Below are 24,740 nucleotides of genomic sequence, written 5' to 3'. Positions count from 1 at the left end.
ACCTAAAAGATAAATCATACGTAGGATACACAAGAAGATGATGAAGAATTCAAATCAATAGTAATACAAGAATAAACTCTGAGTTTTGCGTACTTACAACTGTAAACCTACTTTTGCCCAACTGCTCAAAAAAATGAAAGGCACCCCTTGACGACACATCAGATCTCAATGGGAAAAAAATCCTTCTGGCTATCTCTGCTGCTATGGACTGAAATGGTGATGTGTGAGGAAGGAACGAAAGAATGGCAGCCACATCGCTTAATGGAAATGAAAATGATCAACCTACAGAGGGCAGAATTCAAAGACACCCCGAAAATCAAAGGGAAAAAAATGATATGGCAGGTAGGCAGGTGAGCCCATTTTGCCCAAATGTCATTGCAGCAACACCAAATCGTACTCAGTAGTTTGTATGAATAACTGACAACGTTCTAATGAGATGATGGATGGTGTCCTGGGGGATTTCCTCCCAGATGTGGACCAGGGCATCAGTGAACTCCCAGACAGTCTGACGGGTCAGATGAACTGAAACATAACGTCCCACCCAGAGGTGTTCTACTGGATTGAGGTCAGGCAAGTGAGCGTAGAGGGGGGTAGTCAATGGTATCAGTTCCTTCATCCTCTTGCCCCATGAGGCCGGGCATTGTCGTGCACTAGAAGGAACCAGCATCGGGTCTGACAATGGCTCCAAGGATTTCATCCCGATACCTAATGGCAGTCAAGGTGCCATTGTCTAGCCTGTAGAGGTCTGTGTGTCCCTCCATGGATATGCCTCCCCCTCCAGACCATCACTGACCCCGCCCACCAAACCGGTCATGCTAATCGATATTACAGGCAGCATAACGTTCTCCACGGCTTCTCCAGACACTTTCACGTCTGCCACATGTGCTTAGGGAGAACCTGCTTTCATCTGTGAAAATCACAGGACGCCTGCCAGTGATGGATCTGCCAATTCTGGTATTTTATGGCAAATGCCAATCGAGCTCCACGGTGCCCACTAGAGGACATCGTCGGGCTCTCAGGCCACCCTCATGAAGTCTGTTTCTGATTGTTTGGTCAGAGACATTCACACCAGTGGCTGGCCTGCCTGCTGGAGGTCATTTTGTAGGCTCTGCCAGTGCTCATCCTGGTCCTCCCTGCCCTTTAGACTGTGCTGGGAGATACAACAAACCTTCTGGCAATGCCACAGATTGATCTACTAGCCATCCTGGAGACGTTGGACTATCTGTGCCAGCTCTGTAGGGTCCAGGTATGGCCTCATGCTACCAGTAGTGACACTGACCGTAGCCAAATGAAAAACAAGTGACAAAACAGATGAGGAGGGAAAAATGTCACCTGTTAAACCACTCATTCCTGTTTTGGGGGTCGTCTCATTGTTGCCCCTCTAGTGCACCAAAGCAGCTAAAACTGATGAACAAGCCCCTCTACTACTTCACCGACCACATCAATAGCCCAGAAGTTTCAATGACTTGATGCTATACTCGGATTAAAAAGTGGTCCTTTAAGTATTTTGAGCAGTGTATATATATATATATACACATACATACATACAGGGTGGTCCAGATCTAATTATGCAGATCCTGATCATCTGGATGATTCTGATTTATGCAGAGACAATTCAAGTTCGGCACAAAGATGATTCTTCATGTCGTCAGTTTGCACTCTTCTTGATGGTCCGTGATTTTTCGGGTGATTTTCTATGTAATAAACTTAATAAGTTATAGCGTAATGAAAATTGCATAATTAGATCTGGACCACCCTATACACACAAACACACAGTATATTATATATGACCTACTGACAACTCTGTAGGCAAACATAAAGGATTTCAACGTAATATGTGCTGCTATAGGGGACTATGGCAGATGTGAAAAGAGGAGTGACGTGTGCCGTCACCAGATGTGCAGCTACATCACGGACCATCTGCAGTGAATTGGTGACACAAGCCAAAACTCCTGCCAGCAGAGAACTGAGCAGAGTCCCGACCCAACAAGACCAAAGCCTGGACCAGCAGTTGTGCTGAATACTCTGCCAATATGATGGATGACCAGCTGTCCTTCACTGATCATCACTCCAAGGCAGCGAACAGACTTGGCAGACATTAGCAAGCCGAGCTAAACCAAGATGGGGTGCTGAATAGGCGGAGAAGTGGAGATAACAAGAAGGTCATGACAGACCTCAACATCAAAATCCATGTGCCTTAGCTTTGAAAATGTCTGATTGTACTTATTATTATTCTTCTTTTCCATTAGAAGTTATAACTGGTAGTCTTTTATTAAAAAAAAACACTATTTGCAAATAAAAATGCATTTTACCCTTTTGCTTAAATAAAAAAGCTGACTGCCGCAGCACTTTAATCTACACCACAGACACCCCCGAGAACACCAGTGTGACTGCTTACTGTTCCTGTTTTTTGTTAGTTATTTAAATAAGATAAAACGGCCTTTCAGCAGACAACTAATTTCACATGACCACAGTAATCCTCAAGGTGATACTTCTGAAAGGAAGTAACACAATCAAGCAAGATCATTTGCAGACATGAGTTAGATAGAAAGAGAGATGGACTGCAACAATAGACCAGCACTAAATTGGCCAATTCCTGAATGCACGGCACAAAAGAAATAACTACTTAAAATTAGCACTGCTGATGCATAAGCTGGGAAGGGAAAAAAGTGATTGTGTAATCAATTATTCCAAACTTGCAATAGAGAGTCAGGCAAAAAAAAAAGGCCAATATTGTAGCCGTGTCTCAATTTCACCAGGTTGCAAAATATCTAAAGGGTAAGTGACATATTAGGTGACAATACTTTCTCTTGTGACAGAAAAGTGGTTTTGCTGAAAGAACAAAACTTGAATGTAGTTCCTTTCTTGCCAGGCCAATTGTGCAACAAGTCAGTCCGCTACTTGTTTAAAAGACTGCAACAAAAAGGAGAAAAAAAAAGACCAAGAATCCTTAAAGGATTGTGAGAAGTTATAAAGTGACGGTAAGATTTTTTTGTGGAACAACAGTATTAGAAAAATGCACAGTTTAAGGTCAATTTAAACGGAAGGAGATTCAGATATTTCTACTCCTGCATCGTATGAACCTGGCCACACCTGGTGCCAAAGTCAAGACCCCAATCAACCTAATAACATCCCTTTGGACTGTGGACAGAAGAGAATGTGGAATACATGGAGAAGAATCATCAGCTGCACTAAGCTGTAACTGACCGATATAAAATATGAGTGTGCATTTGGTTTGTTCACCCATTCTAACATTTTCTTGCACGGCATTGCCAGGAGATGAAGGTTTGGGCAGAAGACAGGAAGTACGCCTGGACATGCATTTCCACACCCAACCATTCTGGGCCAATGGCAGGGAACCCAGAGAAGTGCCTTGAGCATGGGAAAGGCACTATATACATAAAATGTATTATTACTATAGGAGACACCCCAGTGCCGTTTGGTGTTAAAAGCTCAACGTGAATGAGGGCAAGGCATTAAAGGGGAGCAGCCACGGTTTTCTGGTAATAGTGAGCTACCCTATCGTTCATGTTCACCTTTCGTCCATTGATGCCATCGAATGCCGATGAATAATCTGATGCTCTCTCTGCTCTCTTGCATTAGATTACATTTATTTTTAAAAATGTGTAATGTGCTGTACATCTGACAGGGTTTTTTAGGAGCCTTTTTGACCGTAGATGGTTCATCGTAATCAGAAGTCTGCCAGACCAGGTTCTCGACAGCACCTCGGATCCTTGCAGTTCAAGCTCACCGCCCCGACTTTGAATGACGCCCTTCATGAGGCATTGGATTGGTTTAGAAATGCGACACTCGGTGAGCCGTCCAGTTGTTCCCACTTAATTTTAAGCAAATCTCACTCATGGAATATCTTACACATCTGGCTTCAGCGAGACTACATGCCATGTTATCTGCCCTCTGAACAGCACTGTCCGCATGGCAGAAACACTCAGTTAGAAGGAGGAGGACTTTACTTATGAATGCAATCTTATGATCAAAGAACAGGCCACATGGTGGGGGAAATTATTATTTGATCCCCTGCTAAATTTGTATTTTTGCTCACCTACAAAGAAATGAACAGCCGCTAATGTTTATGGTAGTGTTATTTAAATGGAGAGGGGCAGGCCTGTGATGATTCAGAAGTTCACTGGCAAACTTAAGACGGGCCTGTACAGTACATGTGCCTTCCTGAGCAGGGGGACCTTGCAGGCGCTGCAAGATTTTAATCCATGATGGCATAGTGTGTTACCAACGGTGTTCTTGGTGACTCTGGTGGTCCCAACTTCCTTCAGATCATTAACAAGCTCCTCCCGTGTAGTTTTGGGCTGATCCCTCACCTTTCTCATGATTCTCCTCACCCCATGAGGTGAGATCTTGCATGGAGCTCCAGATCATGGGCAACGGATAGGCATTTTTTATTTCTTCCATTTCCAAATAATTGCATTAACAGTTGTCACCTTATCACCAAGCTTCTTGCTGGTGGTCTTGTAGCCCATTCCAGCCTTGTCCCTGACATCCTTTGACTGGTCTTTGGTGTTGCCCGTAGTGGTGGAGAGGATGGAATGGAAGAAACTGATTCTGTGGACAGGTGAGCTTGATACACATCACGAGTTGAGATCAGGAGTATCTGGAATTGATTGATTGATTGATTGTAATCTGTGTGCCAATCTGCGGGAACCATAATTCTGGCTGGGTTGTGGGGGATCAAATCCTTATTTCACTCAATGACATGCAAATCAATTTAAAACTTTTATGTAATGTCTTTTCTGGATTTTTGATTTGATATTCTGTCTCTCTCCATTAAAATGAAAATTAGAGACTGTTCATTTCTTTGTAAATGAGCAGATTTACAAATTCAGCAGGGGATCAAATTATTATTTCTCCCACTGTATACAGGCTTTGGTTTGTGATACAACAGATGATGTTTTTACGTTGATATCACAATTTAACTTGAAACTACTAACAAATAATGAGATAAAAGTGGAAAACAAATGTGTGACATGTTGTCAACTTAAAAATTTCTATTCCTACTTACGCTTACTAAGCACAGGAAACATAACAGGGCATCACAGCAGCGTGATGGCAGCACTGCCACCTCACAATATGGTGGCCGGGCTTCACATCCTGGGTGCTCCCGTTGTGTGGACTTGGCATGTTCAGCCCTTGTCTATCTGGGATTCTTCCCACAGTCCAAAGACAAGCAAGTTATGTGTATTGGCTCTGATGGGTGGGCGTGTGTTTGTGTTTATTCCGAGATGGGCTGGCATCCTGTCAAGGGATTGTTGCTGCCCGCACCGGTTGCCAGCTGCCCTGATTAGTGCTTTAGAAAACAGACGCTTAAAATATCACCTACATGTTGAAAAAGACAGTTTATTTGAAGCACATGCATTTTCTTGTAAAGCCAACGTAATAATTAGTAGTATAAACCCAAATTTTAAGTACACGGTAATTTAAAAATATGTTCAAATGTCCAGGAATGGCGAACTCACGTTGCTCATTGTAATGTGCTGGATCTACTTTATTTGAACAGAATAGGACTTAACTCAAAAAGTATGCTGCAATCTGCTACACACATACACACACATACACACACATACATACACTCTTTAATTGAATACTGTTGTTTGTATCAGTATATGCTTCTGCTGGATTATGTGAATTTCCCCTTGGGATTAATAAAGTATCTATCTTTCTATCTATCTGTACATACATTCAGACATACATATCTCACGCACTTTTTTCGTTGACTAACATTTGTTTTTAGAGTGTAGGTTATGTCATACACAAGGGCAGCATTTTATAAATTAAAAAATCAGGATTGGGTCATCATGGTTGAATCCTAAAAGGCCCCCCAATTCCTCTACTGGGATGCAGTGCAAATTACAAAACCAGTTTGAAATTAAAGAGACGCATTCATTTACATAAAGAAATCTCCTGTCATATGATCAAAACAACCGATTTACTGGACATTATATTGCAGAGAATGTAAACAGCAGCTTATTTCACCCGAGTGCATTAATTCGTATTAAGCGAGTCGCGCCTTCGATAGCAAATCCGGACCGCAAAGCAAACCGAATCGGAGCCGCACAGCGGGAGCACAAAAATACAACGCGATGCCCTTCTTCATGGAAACGAGTTTACAGATCGAGTTCACTACATAAAGTAATAGAACGATAAGTAGTTAACTCTATTGGCACTTTGCAGTTTCATGTTGATCAGAGAGGTAATCTTCAGTATTCAGACCATCGCAGCAGAAACTTCACATCGTTACCTTTTACTGGATACTGCATTCTATCAAATTGTTAACTCACTCTTCGGCTAAAACTCCGTACATAAATACAGATTGTGACAAATGAGCTCACCTTGCGCTGCCTTTTACTTCACACTCAAGTGAAATCTCAAATTCTTGCGCTCGTCCCCCTCGACCACTCTTAAAGCTGTCGCGCGAATTAAACGTCACACATAAAGACACCACTGTTTAGTTTTTAACTCTGATTTACCAAGCGACTTTATTATATCTAGCGGAAGGCATGTGTGACTGCGGCACGTATGCTGCAATGAATACCGACATTAAACTAACGTACCCCAGTCCCAGCCTTGTAAACAAACCTCACGTGAGAAGCTCAGCTGTTCTTCGCGTCAAATGGTGCGGGAAGCGTGAAACTGCTGCCATTTTGGCTCAAGCGCACCGCCACCGCCGCGTCGAAACCGAAGGCAGTTTGGCGCCAAAATGTCCGACCCGCAGCTTCAGTTGCACAGCCGGCGTAGTGACACATTGCGCACGCGTATTACGAAACAAAACACATCCTCACCTCACCGTGGCAGCTTGTTTTGGTTTATGGGACTTCTCCCTAGAAGCTCAAGGGTCCTGGCAAACGTGGTGAAGCGGTTCGTAAAATCCAAGAGGCACCCAGGGAGTTTTCTTTATTTGGATTATCATCAGTTTTGCGTGTGAGGGTGCCCGGAGGAATGGGAGCCGCGACGAGTACCGATGGGGAGAGGGAACCACTTTTACAGCCGGCGCTTTCGGAGAGACTCGCGCGCCCCGTCCACAGCAGGGTGTACAGCAGAAGATGGCTGGTTTTGGCTCTCTTCTCGTTTCTGGGCTTCATGCAGGGCATGGTATGGAATACGTGGGGTCCCATCCAGAACTCTGCCAAGAGCGCCTACGGATTCACCAACATGGACGTCGCCTGGCTGGTCCTGTGGGGTCCCATCGGGTACATTCCCTGGCTCTTCTTCATGTGGATGATGGACAAAAAGGGTGAGTGATGGATCTAAAGAAACGCCGTGCCTTGCTCAGAGTAAGATGTCCAGGTTTATGTACGTGTCAGTCCTTCCGTGCTTGATTGATTTTTTTTTTTTTCCAGTATCATGGAAGCGTTAAGAACTGAGACCTGCCAGGTTTTAGGGTCATTATAAATAAGTGCAGTAGTGGACTCTGAATATGGTGACAGATACCCAGGAAAGCAGGTGCATAGATAGGTAAGCTGAGCTGGCCACTCGTAATGACTTCATGATGCTTAAGTGGGGTCTCTCCTTGGACCTTCACGCTGTCCCAATGGAGATTACAGAAGCGTGTGACACTCATAGCTGACGTTGGCACTGGAGGGAAGGCCGTTGAAAAAGACGAAGACAGTCTGAGCAAACGCAGAAAATGAAGTTGAACATGGAAACAGGCAAAAAAGAACGTTTAAAGAATGTCCACCAAAATTACATTTTTTATATTTTAGTTGTAGTGGTAGCCAAGAGAACTTTTTAATGCGTTATTTCTGTGGAGAAACAAAGTTTCTGATGAAGTGCGACCCAATAGTGACCAGTGCTGGACATTAAGAAACAAGAAGAAAAACACAAAAAATTAAAACAAATCTTGCGTTACTCATGTTGAGGAACTTGCAGCAGTTGTCTGTCTGCTCAAAACTGCAAACCTCCCTCCACTTCATTTGTTGGTGAAGAGTCCTGTCTTCAATTTAGAAAGTCTTTGCCATGATGCTTTCATATTCCTGTTTATGATTTGCTGTGTTTATTCTGAAAGGATATTTTAGCAAAAACACATGCGGTTTACACATTTACAGCATATGACTGGATAACTGACATGTGGATTGTGTGACGCAAGAAACCCGAGCTTTTCTTTTCGTTCCTTTCCTATGGCCATTTTTCACATGGTTAGCGATTGTCCAGTGTTAGTTGCTATTGGGTGTCGATACGATACGATAAGAAACTTTTGTCAGCCAAAGCTTCAAACTACATTTGCTAAGTGACATACAAAAATGTCATTTGTGGGTGGAGTACTCCTTGTAAGATTATGTTCAATATCTTTTATGTTTTATTTCTTCACAGTTATGAAACCTATCAGTTTGCCACATGAAATTGTGTTCTAAAGTTAAACAGAAAAGTACCTGACCCACTGTCGTGTTGTATAATTTAGTTAATAAGTGCCAGGGTCACAATGTGGGGGAAAAAAGCCATAACACTTACATAATGTGTTCATTTTGCAAGCCAAAAATGTTACTGAGTATTGATCAGCATCTTGAGATTATACACACATTGCAAAACAGCATATCCGTGTTATTTTGAGAAGGAAAGTCCTCCCCAAATGCTGTTAGTGAAGTAGAAAGGTGATGCCTACTGTAGGTGTGAACTGCTGTCTCTGTTCAGTAGAGAGTTTGACAAAAGTAACTGAAAAAGTCACACTAACAGTCACTTTGATTCTTTCCCTATACATTATTTCTCTTAAGGTAGGGGTGGCGAACTCCAAGACTGGAGGGCCGCAGTGGCTACAGGTTTTCATTCTCACCCTTTTCCTAATCAGTTTTCACTGCTAATGAACTTTTTCCCCATCTCTTTAATGGCCCTGTTAGAAGAGTTCAGCCCTCTGAATTGATTGCTTTCTTCATTAAATGACAGCCAAGCAGAAATGAGATGTGAAACGAGCCAACAGATGACCAGCTAAACTGGGGCTTCAAACTCCAACCACTTTCACTCCAATCACTTTCTTAATGAGAAGCCAATTCTTGCTGTTAATTAAACCCGTTATTTCATTCCATGGCTTGTTGCTGCTCTCATTCTGCACACTGTTGTTTTTCTGTTCTTTCTAAGAGTACCGTCAAAATGTTTTGGTGACCTGTGAGGTCAACTTTACCGAGACCATCACCTCTCTTTAATTTCAGATACTGTGTGATGGGCACAGGGGAGCTGGTCATGTGGTGGCTTGTTTTGTGTCTCATTATTGCTAATTAAAGAAAGAGAAACCACTGTGGGGCCTTGGGGAGTCAAGTGAATTAAAAGAAGAAATCAGCAGCAAAAACTGGTCACTAATTAAGAAGATGGTAAGAATGAAAACCTGCAGCCACTGCGACACTCGAGGCCTGGAGTTCGCCACCCCTGATCTAAGGTATTGCCTGACAGTGCTTGCATAAGCTTCAGTGGTCTAGAAGTACTGAGCACGCGCTGGGCGTGCAGTCAAGTAACGAGAAGTGAACAGACGTTACAGGTAGACGTTTAGTTTTAATAATCCGGCGGAAGTTTAGTACTGATGTTTTAGCAGAGGTAGAGGGCTATGACAGAGCCTCACAGTGCCAGTGTCTGGACTGAGTTTGCATGTTCTCACCGTGTATTTGTGTATTGAATGACTTCTGTGAGTCTCAGCCTCAACAACGTTGTTCTAAGGCCTGTTATTAACATATCCTCAGCCAGGGTGACTCGTGTTTAAACATTCAGTGACTGGTCTGTTTCATTGTGGCTGGACTGTGTCACACACTCGCACCTTTTATGTTTGCAGTTTTTATTTTGTATGAGCACAGAACACACTATGAGAATTGTGATGTGTAGGTGGCTTGGTTCTTTCAAAAGTCTAATGCGTGTATTAGAAATACAGTGCAGTTTAATCTGTTCACAGTTATGGTTATTCATGCAAAGTACAAGGAATCTTTTTTTCTACACTTTTCATTACACTGCCACTTGCTTTATGGGCTGTATAAAATAACAACACAGAATGTAATCGGCAAAAAGAAGGCACTTTTTAGGTAAAAATAATCATGTGATCTGAGGGTGAATCTACCATTTAATTTCATGCCATTGCAGAACAAACAGAATTGCAGAATAACAATTAGTACAATCAGCAGAATATCGTTTGGCAAACGAGGTTGGGGTTAACATAACTCCACTCGCAATGCCCACCGCAAGCAAGAAACACATCCATACCTTGAGAAAATTGTAATCTGTAATAAAGAGTATTATTTCCAGTTTGTGTTTGTTGTCACAAGCATGTCTCACAAATTCAAAAGGCATGTTGTCTTAAATCAAAACCTTAGCGACTTTAGAGTGCACATACTCAGTACATTTTAAAGCTTCTTTCACTTTAGGACACAGGTACCCATTTGCCTCATTATGAAATACAAGATTTGACTACTTATTTTGTAAAATTTAGAAAATATGCTTCACTTTGGTGTGCATTTTCATGTGGAAAATTTAATATATAATATGATTGTAAAGAAACCACTTAGAAAAATAACAATCTTAACCTGTTTTTATAAATACAAGACGGATGACAGTGTCTTACAGGATGCAACAGACTCTGAAAAGGATTTAGGTGTTTATATTCACGTAAATGTGAAGAAACAAGAAGAAGAATAGTAGGTTACATTGTAAAAAAAAAAAATGTTGGAAAGATAACATTATGAGATGTTATGCTGAGACTGCACCTGTAGTCCTGTGTGACGTCCTGGTCACACAACTACTAAAAGGACAAAGTAGCACTTGAAGCTGTGTGGAGGTGATTGACCAAGTGCATCCTGGGACTACAGGGCATGTCCTACTCTTGACAGGCTCAGAGAGATACACCTGTTGAGTCTTGTGCAGATGAGGCCATGTGGGGACCTAATCCAGGTCTACAGAATTCTCAATGGTATCAGTAAAGTTGATCCAGCAGAATGTTTTGAACTAAATCATGTACTAGAGGACATCAATTGAAATAAGTTAAAACTGGAGCAAGGAAGCACCTGTTCACACATAGAATTATGGGACTGTTGGACTAACTAAGAAGTCATGGAGTTGTAGCAGAAACCTTAACAACTTTTAAAAAGTGCCTGGTTGAGATATTGGGACAACACCAGTATTAGCTAAGCAAACACTTTTAATGGACGGAGTGACCTCCTCTTGTTTGTCCAGCTTCTTATGTAGCTCCAAATGTTTGGTAAATGCAAAGAATGTATGTGTATATATATATGTACATTCTCAAACCAGTTGGTCCAGTTCAGTGCTGTAGGCCAGAGCAGGAAACACAGGACAGGGTGCCAGTCCTTCGCAGGGCCCACTCTCACACACACACACAAAGACAATTTACATGCAGGCTACACAGAGACAAAGGCTGGGCATGGGGTTGGCATTTAGGACTTACTGCCTGTGAGACAACAAGAGTAACCAGAAGGTTGGGCATCTTTTTTGCTTCTAATTACTATTAGTAGAACTGTGTTTGTAGTACTAGGGTGTTGTACCGTGTTAGCCATTATGAATGTAGAGAAAAGCCAAGCAAAATGACCCCTTTTATTGGCTAACTAAAGAGATTACAATATGCAAGCTTTCGAGGCAACTCGGACCCCTTCTTCAGGCGAGGTGCATCTTGGTGTCATTTTGCTTGGCTTTTCTCTAGAACTGTGTTAGAAGAGCCATGAACTTGATAGGCCAGTTAGAAGATGAGTGGGAGTATGGATTCTTCTAGTATGTACACCCTCACCTCTTTGGCGAGTTGTCTTTTTGTTCATTTGTGTGTGTGTGTGTCATTATTCGCAAGTCAAACGTGGAAACTTTCTTTCTGTATGTGAGTGACAGTGTCAACAGTGGAAGTGGTTTAGGCTTGTCCTGTTATGAGTCACACTGCGGCCTCCTCCCAATACTTTATACTTAAAACTAGAAACAAAAGAAAATAGTTGATTAATGCTGACTTGCCTACTGTAAGCCATCGGTGTCTCTCAGGAGGGGCCTGGTAGCTTTTCCTTGTCCAAATGTCAGTAGGACCCTATGGAATCCGTTTTTCTTTTTTTACAAATTCCATTTTATTTCTTTTGATTTTCGGTTTTCACTCTTTTATTTTTCCTTGATTTTTTTTTTTTTACTCTTAAGTAGTAACAGCTACAACAAAACACACACTAATGAAATGTCACTTTACATTCCTTTTAATGAAACAGCACACTAGCACAAGTGAACCTTATTCTGCAGTTCCATTCATCAGGTAGGAGCCCAGATCCTGCATGACGCTGTATGCTGAGACTGCAGTAGGACAACGAGTGCCCTCCTGAATTCTAAGAGCTCTTACTAGTTTGACGCATCCTTCTGAGATGACGGTGATCTTCACTTTTTGGGTCTAGGATATTTGTTACAGCCTGAGCTGATGTGTTCTCGGTCAGAAAGAACTTTTGGTAGAGGTGAATATGTTCAGCGAGGTACCCTACTGATTCAAATCGGCTATTCCACCTGGTGTTTCCTGCCTCGGGGGTTCCTGGCAAGCTTCTTGAAGAAGGGAGACTTTACCCACATCGCTAGAGATGCAGCCTCACTCACGTGTTTCTAGTGCTGCCAGGTCTCTCCCACCAAACTGATGACACGACACAAGCAGGCTGAATGTACACTTTTAGGCATAACCCCTTTTAAAACTTCCTGGTATGCTTTTAGAGAGTGTGATGCATTGTGGGTAACCACTGCTAAAATGTCATTAAGATTCAGCTGGTTGTTGTGATGGGACTGAAGTGCTGCTGCCTGCGAAAAGGTGGAAAAGTCGCAGCTGTCCATAAAGATAACATCTGTCAAAAAGTACTGGACTTCAGTACCTGTAATTGTAATTATGTAAATTATTTCTAATGATTCTTAAACCCTAAATGTTTACAGCTTGAAAATGGGCATCATGACATCTGTAGCTTCATCTACTGCATATCTTACAATTAATTACAAAGCTAAAGCAAACTAATCTGCAAGACGCTAAATCCGGGAAATGAACAGAGAAAGAGAGACCCGCTTTTAAGGGCTCATGGCATCTGAGAAGACGCCTGCTCTTCTGCCCAGGTTTGTTGGTGCCAAGTTTATAACGGAAGAGTCAAATGTGAACCTTGCGTGCCTCGTCACCGCCAGGCAAAACATTTATTAAATCGTTGTGGTTAATTTTTAAAAATGTACTATGATATGCTGGCAAAACCTGCAGAAAAGTTGTCCAAATTAGTAAAAGTCGCCAGGATATTGTTGTGCCCTCAGTTTTGCAGTTAAGCTCGCGTTTCTTAGTTTTTTCGACGTAGTTAGGGTTTCTGATGCTGCTCGCTTCAACATTTGTGTCTCGTGCAGCGAGCTAATTCACGTGCCTTTAATGAGAAAACACAGGAAACGCGCACACAAACAGATAGAGGCACGACTGGACTTCTACAAAGAATTACGTTCGATTGAAAAACAACAAGCTAGAAATTGTATCTGAATGACAGAACTACAAATTATTCAATCGTTTAATTTATTGGGAAGTTTTGTAACAGTCACCCCTTCAACCTCTAAATTCCTCACATTTTCAGTTTTAAATCTAAAATCTATTTTTATGCGGTAATTCCATGATTCCGTCCGTGGAAATCATAGGGCCGTATGTCAGACGTGCATTACAGTGGCACATTTGTGTAAGTGTGATTGTGTTGTGCAGTGCATTGGTGGGCCCTGAAAGGTGGGCTCCTGCCTTGTACCTATTATACCAGTCTTGGGGAAACCAGATGATGACTTTAACATTGAAAAGATGATCCATTATATGTTGTGCACACCAAACATTTGAGAGAGCTATAGTCCCACCATGCTTCCTGTCCCTGCACTTGAGCACAAAGAGTGCATTCAAGTTCTTGGCCCTGAGCTCAATCATTTAAAACAGAACCTGCTGTAGATCTGACGCTGCCAGGAGAGACATTAAAAACCTGGAGGAGTGGGTGCAGTTTATTATAATAATAATAATAATTCATTTTTATTTATATCGCACCGTCACCATTCTCCAAGTGCTTTCTGAGAAGACCAAAAGAACTTAACTAGTCTCTTGGCTGTTGTCTTTTGTGGTTAGCGGGCTGCATGTTTTGCTAGCTTGATTTCCAATGAGGCTGATGTTAGTGCTGTGTAATAACATAAAGACTGAATACTTTTACATTGATAAATGTGTCATTATACCTGTCCGATAGCTTGAAAAATGAAGTTTAAAGTGAGTAATTTTATCTTTCATGTGACTCAGGCCTGGCTCAGTGCAGCAATACGTTTTAAATTAACTGGCAAACCTGGCACGCTCTCGTATATTTTGTACTGCATGGGCCAAACTACAATGGGATTTCAGTGTGTGTGTATTTTTTTCTTCTTCTTCGTCTTCTTCTTCCTCAAGAACAGCTACAGTATGTCTCAGAAGAGGTTGGACAGACTGGCTGTGATCTTTATTGAAAATGGGATAGCAGAAAACGTGGTTTATGAAAATGTGACAGGAGAGCTTGCTGGTGTAAAAGTTAGAAAAATAACATTTCAAAAATAATCTGATGTGGTTCTCTCAGATAAGTCTTTTATCTTATAGAAACAGTACTGATATTTTAATGGCTTTTCTTGACGAATAATACTAAAAAGTGACAACTTCTCATTATTTCTACTCAGCAGAGTTCTTTCTGAGAATAAAACAGACTCCTTTAAGCACTTAAGGTTTTTTTATGACTTTTATTTGTTATATAAATAATTTGAACGTAACAGGAAGGCAATGTACTGGTTGAGTTGCCGTGGCCTCTGCACCCTTCTAGGAACGACTGTGACTGGAGACATGCAGGTTAGCAAAACACAAATGATCATTTGGAGGATCACATGGCTTGGCCTCCCTGGAAAAGCCCATGCCAGGGTTATGCCCGCTAAAGGAAGGTGCTGCTGTTAATCAAACTTTGGATCCAGAAGACGCAGTGCAGATTCTGTCTTAAGTCGCAGAACACTGGACCAGCTTTTTACCCTCATAAGAATTCTGGGGGATTCATGGGATTAACCCCAGCCAGTCTACGTGCATTTTGTGGACTTGGAAAAGGAGTATGACTGTGTCCCTTGGGGCTTTTCGGGTTTATGGGTTACCAGGCCTGTTATTGCATGCTATTCAGTTCCTGTGCAACCAGAGTGATAGCTTGATCTGCACTCGTTCCCAGTAGGTTTGTGGGATTCTACTGTGGCCGACCGCTGTCACAGATTTCGTTCATAATTTTTATAGACAGAATTTGTAGATGTACCCAAAGCAAGGAGGAAGTTCAGTTCAGTGACTTGAGGATTACATCCCTGAATCCCTCCAGGATGAGGACCAGCACCTCCAAGACTGTGCGGCAACATTCAGGAGAAGCTCAAAGTAGAGCCGCTGTTCCTTTGGACTGAAAAGGACCCATTTGATTAAGATGCCTCCTGGACGCCTCTGTGGGAAAGCGTTTCAGTTATGTCCAGCCAGGAGGTGTCCTCGGGGAAGACTCGGGACACGCTAAAGAACTTGCATGTCCCTGCTGGCCTTGGAATATCTTGGAATCTGGCCACGACTTTGTCTTTCTTCAAAGATTTTGTTTTGCTGACATGCTTTTCTCGCTTGTGTATCCTCAGAGGTGGAGCCCTTACACCGACTCCACCTTTCACTTCCAGGCTGGATAGACACACACACACACACACACACACACACACACGCGTAGACATTTTTATAAACAAATATGTACCTCCATATAAAATGTTTGACTTAACACAACACGAAAACCTCAACAACCGTTCCTTCAAACCTTTACAGCTACTTCTAGTATAATTTTGCTTAGAATATAGGCGAAAAAAATTAGATTTTATATTTATAAATATCTGGGGGGGAGGGGTGAGACATCCTTACAAAAACTATCAGCTGAAATAATGCTAAATAAAAAGCGCTACATATCCGCAGTAATCGGTCAATTATTGAAGTTGCTCAGAAGGAATGGCTCTTATTCTAAACTTAAAAAAGCTCTCTTATATCTTATTGTAATTATCATACATACTGTGTATAAAATTGAATTTCTCTCTCACTGTCTGTTTGAGCACCTCCTGTTTCAACAGCCCTTTGTGGTTATTTCCATCTCTGAATATCCACTAATAACATTTTAGATTGTCTACATACAAACAGCCAGAAGAAAAATCAAATCCGAGTCAACCTCACTTAAAGGTTCCATTTTTGCTGGACGTTTGTGCCTTTTTCACCTCAGTATCTCCAGAACACAACATGACATCGACGCGATTTTCAATTCAAAAGACTTAGAAACGATTACGTAACAAAATGACATCAATGTCAGGTGTTTATGTTAACCCTAATAATTATTGAGAATTTTAAAATGTTTAATCTTGTTTGAAAAAGACTGAGACTTTTACATTTGCCACTCAATGATCATATTAAAAATCCGTTCCCTCTTTTTCTAAGTGCTTATTTTATGCCGAACAAAAAAGGCCGTATTCTGTCTTTTAGGCGTAGTAAATGAGCAAATATCCCATTTTGTGACGAGTCCTGTGCTTGATTTCAAGTACCAACAGTCCTTTAAGATGGTGGGAGTGAGAGGAGGTGGACACTTTGCTGCACAGGGACGATGAGGGGTGTGTGCCGCTTGACCCTCATTTGTCCCTCGGCGGTCAGGTTGTACATCACAGCTGAGGTGCATTCTGCGTGCTCTACAGCATTTCAATATGATTGCTGAACTATCGAGATGATAATTATTACTGTTCTGCACATTGTTCTGTGCTGCAGATTACTTCTGTTTCTCTAAATCTTACACTTAATTTCGCAGTAAAATGTTGCAAGGGCTTAGTAGTCTCAAAAGCAGTAGGTGCTAAATAATTCAAAAGAAATGCACATTTTGTGCTGCGATGAGGACGTCCTAAGTGTCAGATCTGCTTTTTATTAGTTTTATCCATGTAACTTTATCAATCTTCCTTTCTAAGTACTTATGTACTATAATTGCATATACTGTATTGTATGTTGAGTACTTTTTTGTGTGTCTCTTTTGTTTGTATTGTATTATTGTGAACTTTCTGAGGGGACATACAAGTAAGAATGTCATTGTTCTGAGTACACATGACAATAAACTGGATATGTGTTGGCTGGGATTGGCTCCAGCAGACCCCGTGACCCTGTTGTTAGGATATAGCAGGGTGGATAAATGACTTGATTAATAATTCTCAAACAGCAATGCACTAAAAGTCGTCTTTTGAAAATGTCCTTGTCTCGAAAGCCTTCATTTGTATTGCTGTTGGAAAGTTGAAACCTCAGGGCTGAAGGGCGCTTGCTAAAGTTGGGGTTGTCCTGTGCATCTCCATGGTGGGCTGCATCATTTGCGGTGTTTCTTCCTTGTTTTGGGCCTGTGTTGAAATAAAATGGGGAGCTCAGTTGTTTGTCATTTTGTGGTATTAGGAGCTGCTCACAGCCCCTTCAGTCCCCCCTCGGTCCCACAGTGTCCCAGCATGTCGAGTATTTCTCAGGAGCAGTGCTGGACCATCATTAGTGTTCAACTGAAAGCCAGACTCGGCCCATCCACAGAGCAGCTTTTTGCCCATGAGCCTTTCTTTGATGTACGCGTAGAAATTTCTTTTCTGCAGTGTTCTTTGTTGCAGAGCCAGTGCAGGATGCGGGTTTTCCAATGCATTTTATTTTTACATTTTTGCCTTTTAGCACTTTGACTCTGATTTGCTTTTCAGCTGGGGTGTCGTCTTTGAGGAGAATTCATGTTCAGTCAGTTGGCAGCTTTCAACTGAGTCAGTGTGAACGTGGGTGAGTATAGGGGCTGAGCTTGCCCTGTGACGGGCTGCTTTTGTCCTGCCCTGCACCCTTTGATGTAGGCGTTTGGTCCAACTCTGCATGACCTCACCCAGGAATGTGTACCTACTGTCCTGCACACCCCTCTTGTAGTAATTTGCGGGCACATGTTAGATTTTTCTGCCTTTGTGACTCCCTCAATGTGGCAGTCTAAACTGCTCCTAGGTTTAGGCACAGTTTGAATTGCAGAAGTTAGCATATAATAAGTGATCTGTCTAAAGTGAAGTATCCTGCAGATGACAGGACCTGTGAAAGTAAACACTTATGCCCTTCTCAGTTCACCAAAATTAGCTTAGTGTCGCTGGCCTGCTTCTCTATTAAAATGGACAATGGGCTTGAGTTTGAGATCTTTGTTTTCTAAAAACACTCCATCCTTAAAGATGTGACACAGCAAAGTGTGGGCTTGATAGATAAAGTCTGGCTAGCCTGATGACTTTGATTGAAAACAAAAATAGCCACAAATGGGCGGCCAGTACCTGTGAAAACCTTACCCATTTTAGCATAAGATGGGGGCACCATTTCCCTTTTGAACACTGCAGCTGCCATTGTAGTGACAAAGTTACCTGAAAGTATTGTGATGTTGGTACAAAAATGAACTCGCCCTGACTGTTCAGGCTTCATACGCTGGAAATGGGCAACTTACTGTCTTCACAACTGGTGTTTCTGCTGAAAAGCTGATTTTGTCAGATTACAGTTTTCTATTTCTTTTATGTTGTGTTTGTGTTCTCATGCTTGAACCTATTCAGGGTCACAGGGGCCCAGAGCCTGTCCTAGCAACACTGGGTGTGAGGTAGGAAATCGCTGTCGACAAGCCACTCGTCCACACGTGCACAGGGCCAGTTTAGAGTCACTGATTAGTCTGACTTGTACAGTATGTCACTCGGGGTGTCGTCTAGCAGGGTCAGATGTGATTCCTGGGACAAGAATTCACATCTGGGGGCAATTCACTAAATAGCTTACAGTCAATAGCAGCAAAATTGACCCCAAAGACCCACCCACAGTTCTCCCTGCCCACACGCTTTAAGTGTTTGGGGTTAGTGTGTCCCATTTGTACTCCTGCTTTAGACAAACATGTAAAACAACTATTGATGGGACAGGGAGAAAGGAAAAGAAAATGAACAAATGACTTGTAAAATGCTGACATTGCTGTTATTAATTCAGGAGCTCAGTGGCACAAGGTCACTTAGGCTAAATGATTCATTTGTTTGTCTTGCTATCATTTTGAGTATTGCATCACTACATGGCATGACAACAGCGAGTGGCGTTAAGGTAAGCATTATGTATGTGTTTATGGAGAAATATACTAGGGGGCAAGCCCCTTTGGCGCCCCACACACAGTTGCGACCAGAATATTAGTAAAATCTGTGAATGTACAAAAGAAAAATGATTATTTATAGGGGGTTCGTTTGCCAACCCACCTGTCCTGCGCTACGCGCCAGCCACTTTGCATCTCTGCCACTCGCGTTGTCAAGAGGGGGGCTGAACGCACTCCAAGGAGACACGGTTGCTCCCCCGAAACCCCCTCTTAAACAGTGATATGATGGGCAACAAATAGTACGTTTTTTTTACCTCCTCTTTGCCCAATCAGCTGCTGGTTTGCTGCTGCTGCCATGCCTTGTGAACTGCATCTCGTGTAGCACTTCAAACATTTAAAAGCCTGTACAGCTGCTGTCCTACTCTTGCGGGATGTGATTTTTTTAGTTTATAATTTAAAAATGGAACAAGAATCTGAAAATCTAACAACATCACATTAAAGTTCGATAAATTCTGAAAAGAGTGATACCAAACATATATGTAGGTTTTAAAACAACCCCGATTTAAAGCGTGACAAAAAAGTGACATAAAAATGTCACATAAAATCGTTGCACAAAATCATGGCACTTTTTTAGGCTTAGGATTTTTAATATTTTTATATACAGTGGTGTGAAAAACTATTTGCCCCCTTCCCGATTTCTTATTCTTTTGCATGTTTGTCACACAAAATGTTTCTGATCATCAAACACATTTAACCATTAGTCAAATATAACACAAGTAAACACAAAATGCAGTTTTTAAATGATGGTTTTTATTATTTAGGGAGAAAAAAAAATCCAAACCTCCATGGCCCTGTGTGAAAAAGTAATTGCCCCCTTGTTAAAAATCACCTACCTGTGGTGTATCACACCTGAGTTCAATTTCCTGATTACTGCCACACCTGTTTCAATCAAGACATCACTTCAATAGGAGCTGCCTGACACAGAGAAGTAGACCAAAAGCACCTCAAAAGCTAGACATCATGCTAAGATCCAAAGAAATTCAGGAACAAATGAGAACAGAAGTCATTGAGATCTATCAGTCTGGTAAAGGTTATAAAGCCATTTCTAAAGCTTTGGGACTCCAGCGAACCACAGTGAGAGCCATTATCCACAAATGGCAAAAACATGGAACAGTGGTGAACCTTCCCAGGAGTGGCCGGCCGACCAAAATGACCCCAAGAGCGCAGAGACGACTCATCCGAGAGGTCACAAAGACCCCAGGACAACGTCTAAAGAACTGCAGGCCTCACTTGCCTCAATTAAGGTCAGTGTTCACGACTCCACCATAAGAAAGAGACTGGGCAAAAACGGCCTGCATGGCAGATTTCCAAGACGAAACCACTGTTAAGCAAAAGAACATTAGGGCTTGTCTCAATTTTGCTAAGAAACATCTCAATGATTGCCAAGACTTTTGGGAAAATACCTTGTGGACTGATGAGACAAAAGTTGAACTTTTGGAAGGCAAATGTCCCGTTACATCTGGCGTAAAAGGAACACAGCATTTCAGAAAAGAACATCATACCAATAGTAAAATATGGTGGTGGTAGTGTGATGGTCTGGGGTTGTTTTGCTGCTTCAGGACCTGGAAGGCTTGCTGTGATAGATGGAACCATGAATTCTACTGTCTACCAAAAATCCTGAAGGAGAATGTCCGCCATCTGTTCGTCAACTCAAGCTGAAGCGATCTTGGGTGCTGCAACAGGACAATGACCCAAAACACACCAGCAAATCCACCTCTGAACGGCTGAAGAAAACCAAAATGAAGACTTTGGAGTGGCCTAGTCAAAGTCCTGACCTGAATCCAATTGAGATGCTATGACCTGCATGACCTTAAAAAGGCGCTTCATGCTAGAAAACCCTCAAATAAAGCTGAATTACAACAATTCTGCAAAGATGAGTCGGCCAAAATTCCTCCAGAGCGCTGTAAAAGACTCATTGCAAGTTATTGCAAACGCTTGATTGCAGTTATTGCTGCTAAGGGTGGCACAACCAGTTATTAGGTTCAGGGGGCAATTACTTTTTCACACAGGGCCATGTAGGTTTGGATTTTTTTTTTCTCCCTAAATAATAAAAACCATCATTTAAAAACTGCATTTTGTGTTTACTTGTGTTATATTTGACTAATGGTTAAATGTGTTTGATGATCAGAAACATTTTGTGTGACAAACATGCAAAAGAATAAGAAATCAGGAAGGGGGCAAATAGTTTTTCACACCACTGTATATTTATCTATATCATATTATATCACACGCACACACTTTACTGATGCCTTCATCCAAGGGCGACTTGCAGCCTTAGAGAGAAGCAGTTTGTGACATTTCCTTTGTTTTTCCAAACTGTTGCATAGAGTGAATTTTGGGATTTGAACCCACAGCCTTAGAGTTTAAGGTGCAAAGCCTTAACCACTATGTCACACTGCTGCTTAGAATGTCTTCTGCATAACTATAACTATATATATATATATATATATATATATATATATATATATAATTTCTAAAGTATCATGGGCTTGTTTGTCGTCACCAGTGCTGAACTAATGCTTTCCAGATATATTGAGTTAAGCCGCATTCTTAGCTCTTTTCATTTTTTTCCTTTTTCTATTCTGTTGTTTTATTTTACCTGGGGTCTTGCCCCAGGCTTTTGTTTAAACTTGTCCTTTTTATTCATTTTGATTCTTTTTCCTATGTTAATAAGTTATTTATTTGTACTATTTTGTGTTTATTAGTTTTGTGTAGTATTTCACCTCTCTGTGTCCATGCTGCTACTGTATTCCATGTGTTTTGTGGCAGGGCCACCTATCCATTTCCATCAAGGGACAGCTGACAAGCAGTCCCTTGCAATTCATCAAAGGCACGTGGTGATTTTAGTGGGTTTGTGTTTTGATTAATACTGTGCTGTTTTTTGTGCATTTCTTGAATTTCTGACTTTGTCTTCTAGGTGTGTGTTTTGGTGGCTTGTTTGCCTTGGATTACAGGTGTTGTTTTAGGCAACTCCTCGCGGACCTTTGTTCTCTCCTTGTCTCAGAGCATTTATTTAAATACATGTATTATTTATAAAAAGTCTTTCTTTGCTCTGGTTTTGTTCAAGTCACAGGTTGACAGATCCTTCCACTTGGTATGCTGTGTGGCTCTGTTGTTGGGACTGTTGTGCTTAAGAACTACTAGTTCATGACAGTTATGGTAGATAGATAGATGGATAGAGTGAAAGGTACTATATAATAGATAGATAGATAGATAGATACTTTATTAATCCCAAGGGGAAATTCACATAATCCAGCAGCAGTATACTGATACAAAGAAACAATATTAAATTAAATAGTAATAAAAATGAAAAGAATTAAAATAAAATTAATGTTCGCATTTACTCCCCCGGGTGGAATAAGAAACACAAAGCATCTGAGAAAGACACGGTCCAAAACAGACACTTGTCTTCTCTCTTCATGTACACAATACAGCACTTTTGGGTGGGGGCTCATTGGTTGCCAGTAAGAGTGGACAGTATGGACTTAAATCCATATCACAGTTTAAAAGAAAATACTGAAGGTTTGCTAGATTGTGCTTGAAAAATAACTATGTGATTGTGAGCCTAATGTACTTCAGTTTAGCTTGCATATGTTGTTGCAGTACTTTACCGTATGAGAATTGCTAAAACTTGAGGACTGTGAAATGGAACCTTTAAAGTCTTTTAGTGATTAGAGCAGGTGGAAGTGCTATACTGAGTGAATATGTACAGTAGCATTGGTCAGCAGAACCAGCAGGTAGCTCACTGAACTTGCCAAACTGGTAGAGCCGAGCCTAATGTGTATATAGTATTGGGAAGTATGGGTGGTTATAAGCCTGTGCAGCCTGCACAAGATGGAAGAAGTGCTACACCCACACTACTGTGTTTTCATTTATTAAAGGCATTTTTTAGACAAAAATGATCTCCGTCCTCACTAGTGTTTTCTCATTGCTTATGGAGGTATTTGCGCCCACACTGACAATTAGGTGCATACAGGTAAGCAACACAACACAAGGGCATGGAAAGCAACTCTACTGTGCCCACCATAATACACACAAGGGCCACATAATACACACAAACCAATCCGAGTGCAGTTAGAGTCTGTTGTCAAAAGTCTCACTTTTCACCCATGTGGACTGCAACTCTGAGCTGCGGTTTTCAGAAGTATTCAGCTCTCTAGCACATTCAAAAGTCTCTGCTTTTTGAGTTAAAGGTGTCCAGGTAATGTGGACAAAAATAGAAATTAATGTCTGTAATTTTAAAGGAAGATGTAGTGTTGTGGATGCGGCCTAATACATCAACACTAATACCAATTCTTGTTTCCGTTTGTATACACATTTTGTGTTTTATGTTTCAATATGTTTTACACTCATTTTTAATGTACCAGTAACACCTTTTTCTCAAAACCAACACTGGAAGGAAAATTTCATGTGGTATAACAGATTAATTGGTATGTTGCCCAGTACTAGTTCTCAGCTCTCTAATGCACACACCAGCCCACCTGTACAGCTTAAGGCCGGTTAAGTCACATGGGGATGTCAAACCACATGACTGTTGGTCAGAGGAGCGTGTCACCACTGTCCCCAACTCACTAAGATTATGGAAATGAAGCCAAGATTTCTGGACAAGTCATGTAGTGTTGTGACGGGGGCTTTTCACGACAAAGACGATCACAGAGCATCTGTAAAACAAACAACATTTGAGTTGGAATGTAGACCCTTGGTGTGCCATCCATCCTCTGAGAACATAATGCAGTTGCTGTAAAGGGCAGCCATTCCAGTTGCGCAGTCGAAATGAGTGAATATTGTTAACGTTTCTTTTTAATTACTCAAGCACTTAATTAGGACGACTTTATGAAATAAAACTGCCTGCCAGTGTTTTCAAAGAAGGGAAAGTCTTTTTAGGATCTTTAGCAATTGTAGGCAGAGACAATGGGCTTTAAACAGCAGCCTCCACCCACTGATAAAAGAACAAATGTGTTTGTCAAGTTGGCAGACACTTGTTAGCAGCTGATTGTTCTTATTGTTCTGCGTTTTTTCATTTCTGTGAGAGGGTCATACTTGCGTTAATTGCCATTTCATAATTCCTCAGCTCTGTTTCCCTCGCTAATGCAGATTTTGTTCCCGCTGTGCCTCATTTTCTACATTATCATGACTATAAAGCAATTTACAGCACTTTTGTCTACCCTGATTTTATTTCTCTGTCTGTCCTGGAAGCTGTGTAATATAATTAAGGCTTAAACATCTTATCTTATAGTAAAAAGTGTTCATTTCCAGGAGAAATTAAAGTGTGTTACATATTATATCTGACCTGGTGTCAGTGTAGGGCTTTTTTTTTTTTTTAGAAAGTAAATCATTAAATAATAATAATAATAATAACCTATTACCACGATGAAAAGCCTGTGGATGTTTGTTATAAGATCCTGTCCGTGGGCTTCTGTGCTCAAACCTTTGGCATGACCTTTAACAAAGGCAGAGCATCCCTTTGTTCTCCATGTTCAAATGAAGGGCTAATGCAGAGACGGAGGGAGTGAAGACACCCAGCCATTAGGATTCAGCCAAGCTTATGTTCCCTTCTTATGTATTTAATATTTACATTGCTGTTTATTAGATTTCTTTGTCTAGTTT

The 24,740-nt window shown here is 41.4% G+C and overlaps 2 protein-coding genes across 5 annotated transcripts in view; one reads left to right on the top strand and one right to left on the bottom strand.

The window, feature by feature from the left end:
• hspbap1 (hspb associated protein 1) overlaps window positions 1-6,900 on the bottom strand; it is a 103,176-nt gene extending 96,276 nt beyond the window's left edge. The window contains exon 1 of one of the 4 annotated variants that reach the window (XM_039755231.1): window positions 6,810-6,900. The gene's annotated coding sequence lies outside the window, so the exon portion shown is untranslated. Of the gene's footprint in view, window positions 1-6,359; window positions 6,556-6,581; window positions 6,705-6,809 lie in introns of those variants that run through there. The other 3 variants (XM_039755230.1, XM_039755232.1, XM_039755229.1) reach the window with 3 other exon arrangements.
• The window catches only part of slc49a4 (solute carrier family 49 member 4), a 123,870-nt gene continuing 105,923 nt past the window's right edge, over window positions 6,794-24,740 (top strand). The window contains exon 1 of the mRNA XM_039755228.1: window positions 6,794-7,261. Coding sequence (XP_039611162.1) covers window positions 6,967-7,261 — 295 coding nt within the window. The 5' untranslated portion in view covers window positions 6,794-6,966. The remainder of the gene's footprint in view (window positions 7,262-24,740) is intronic.

Source organism: Polypterus senegalus, chromosome 6 (genome assembly GCF_016835505.1).
Source record: "Polypterus senegalus isolate Bchr_013 chromosome 6, ASM1683550v1, whole genome shotgun sequence".
Classification (NCBI taxonomy): Eukaryota; Metazoa; Chordata; class Cladistia; order Polypteriformes; family Polypteridae; genus Polypterus; species Polypterus senegalus.
This window is presented reverse-complemented; position numbering and strand designations above follow the sequence as displayed.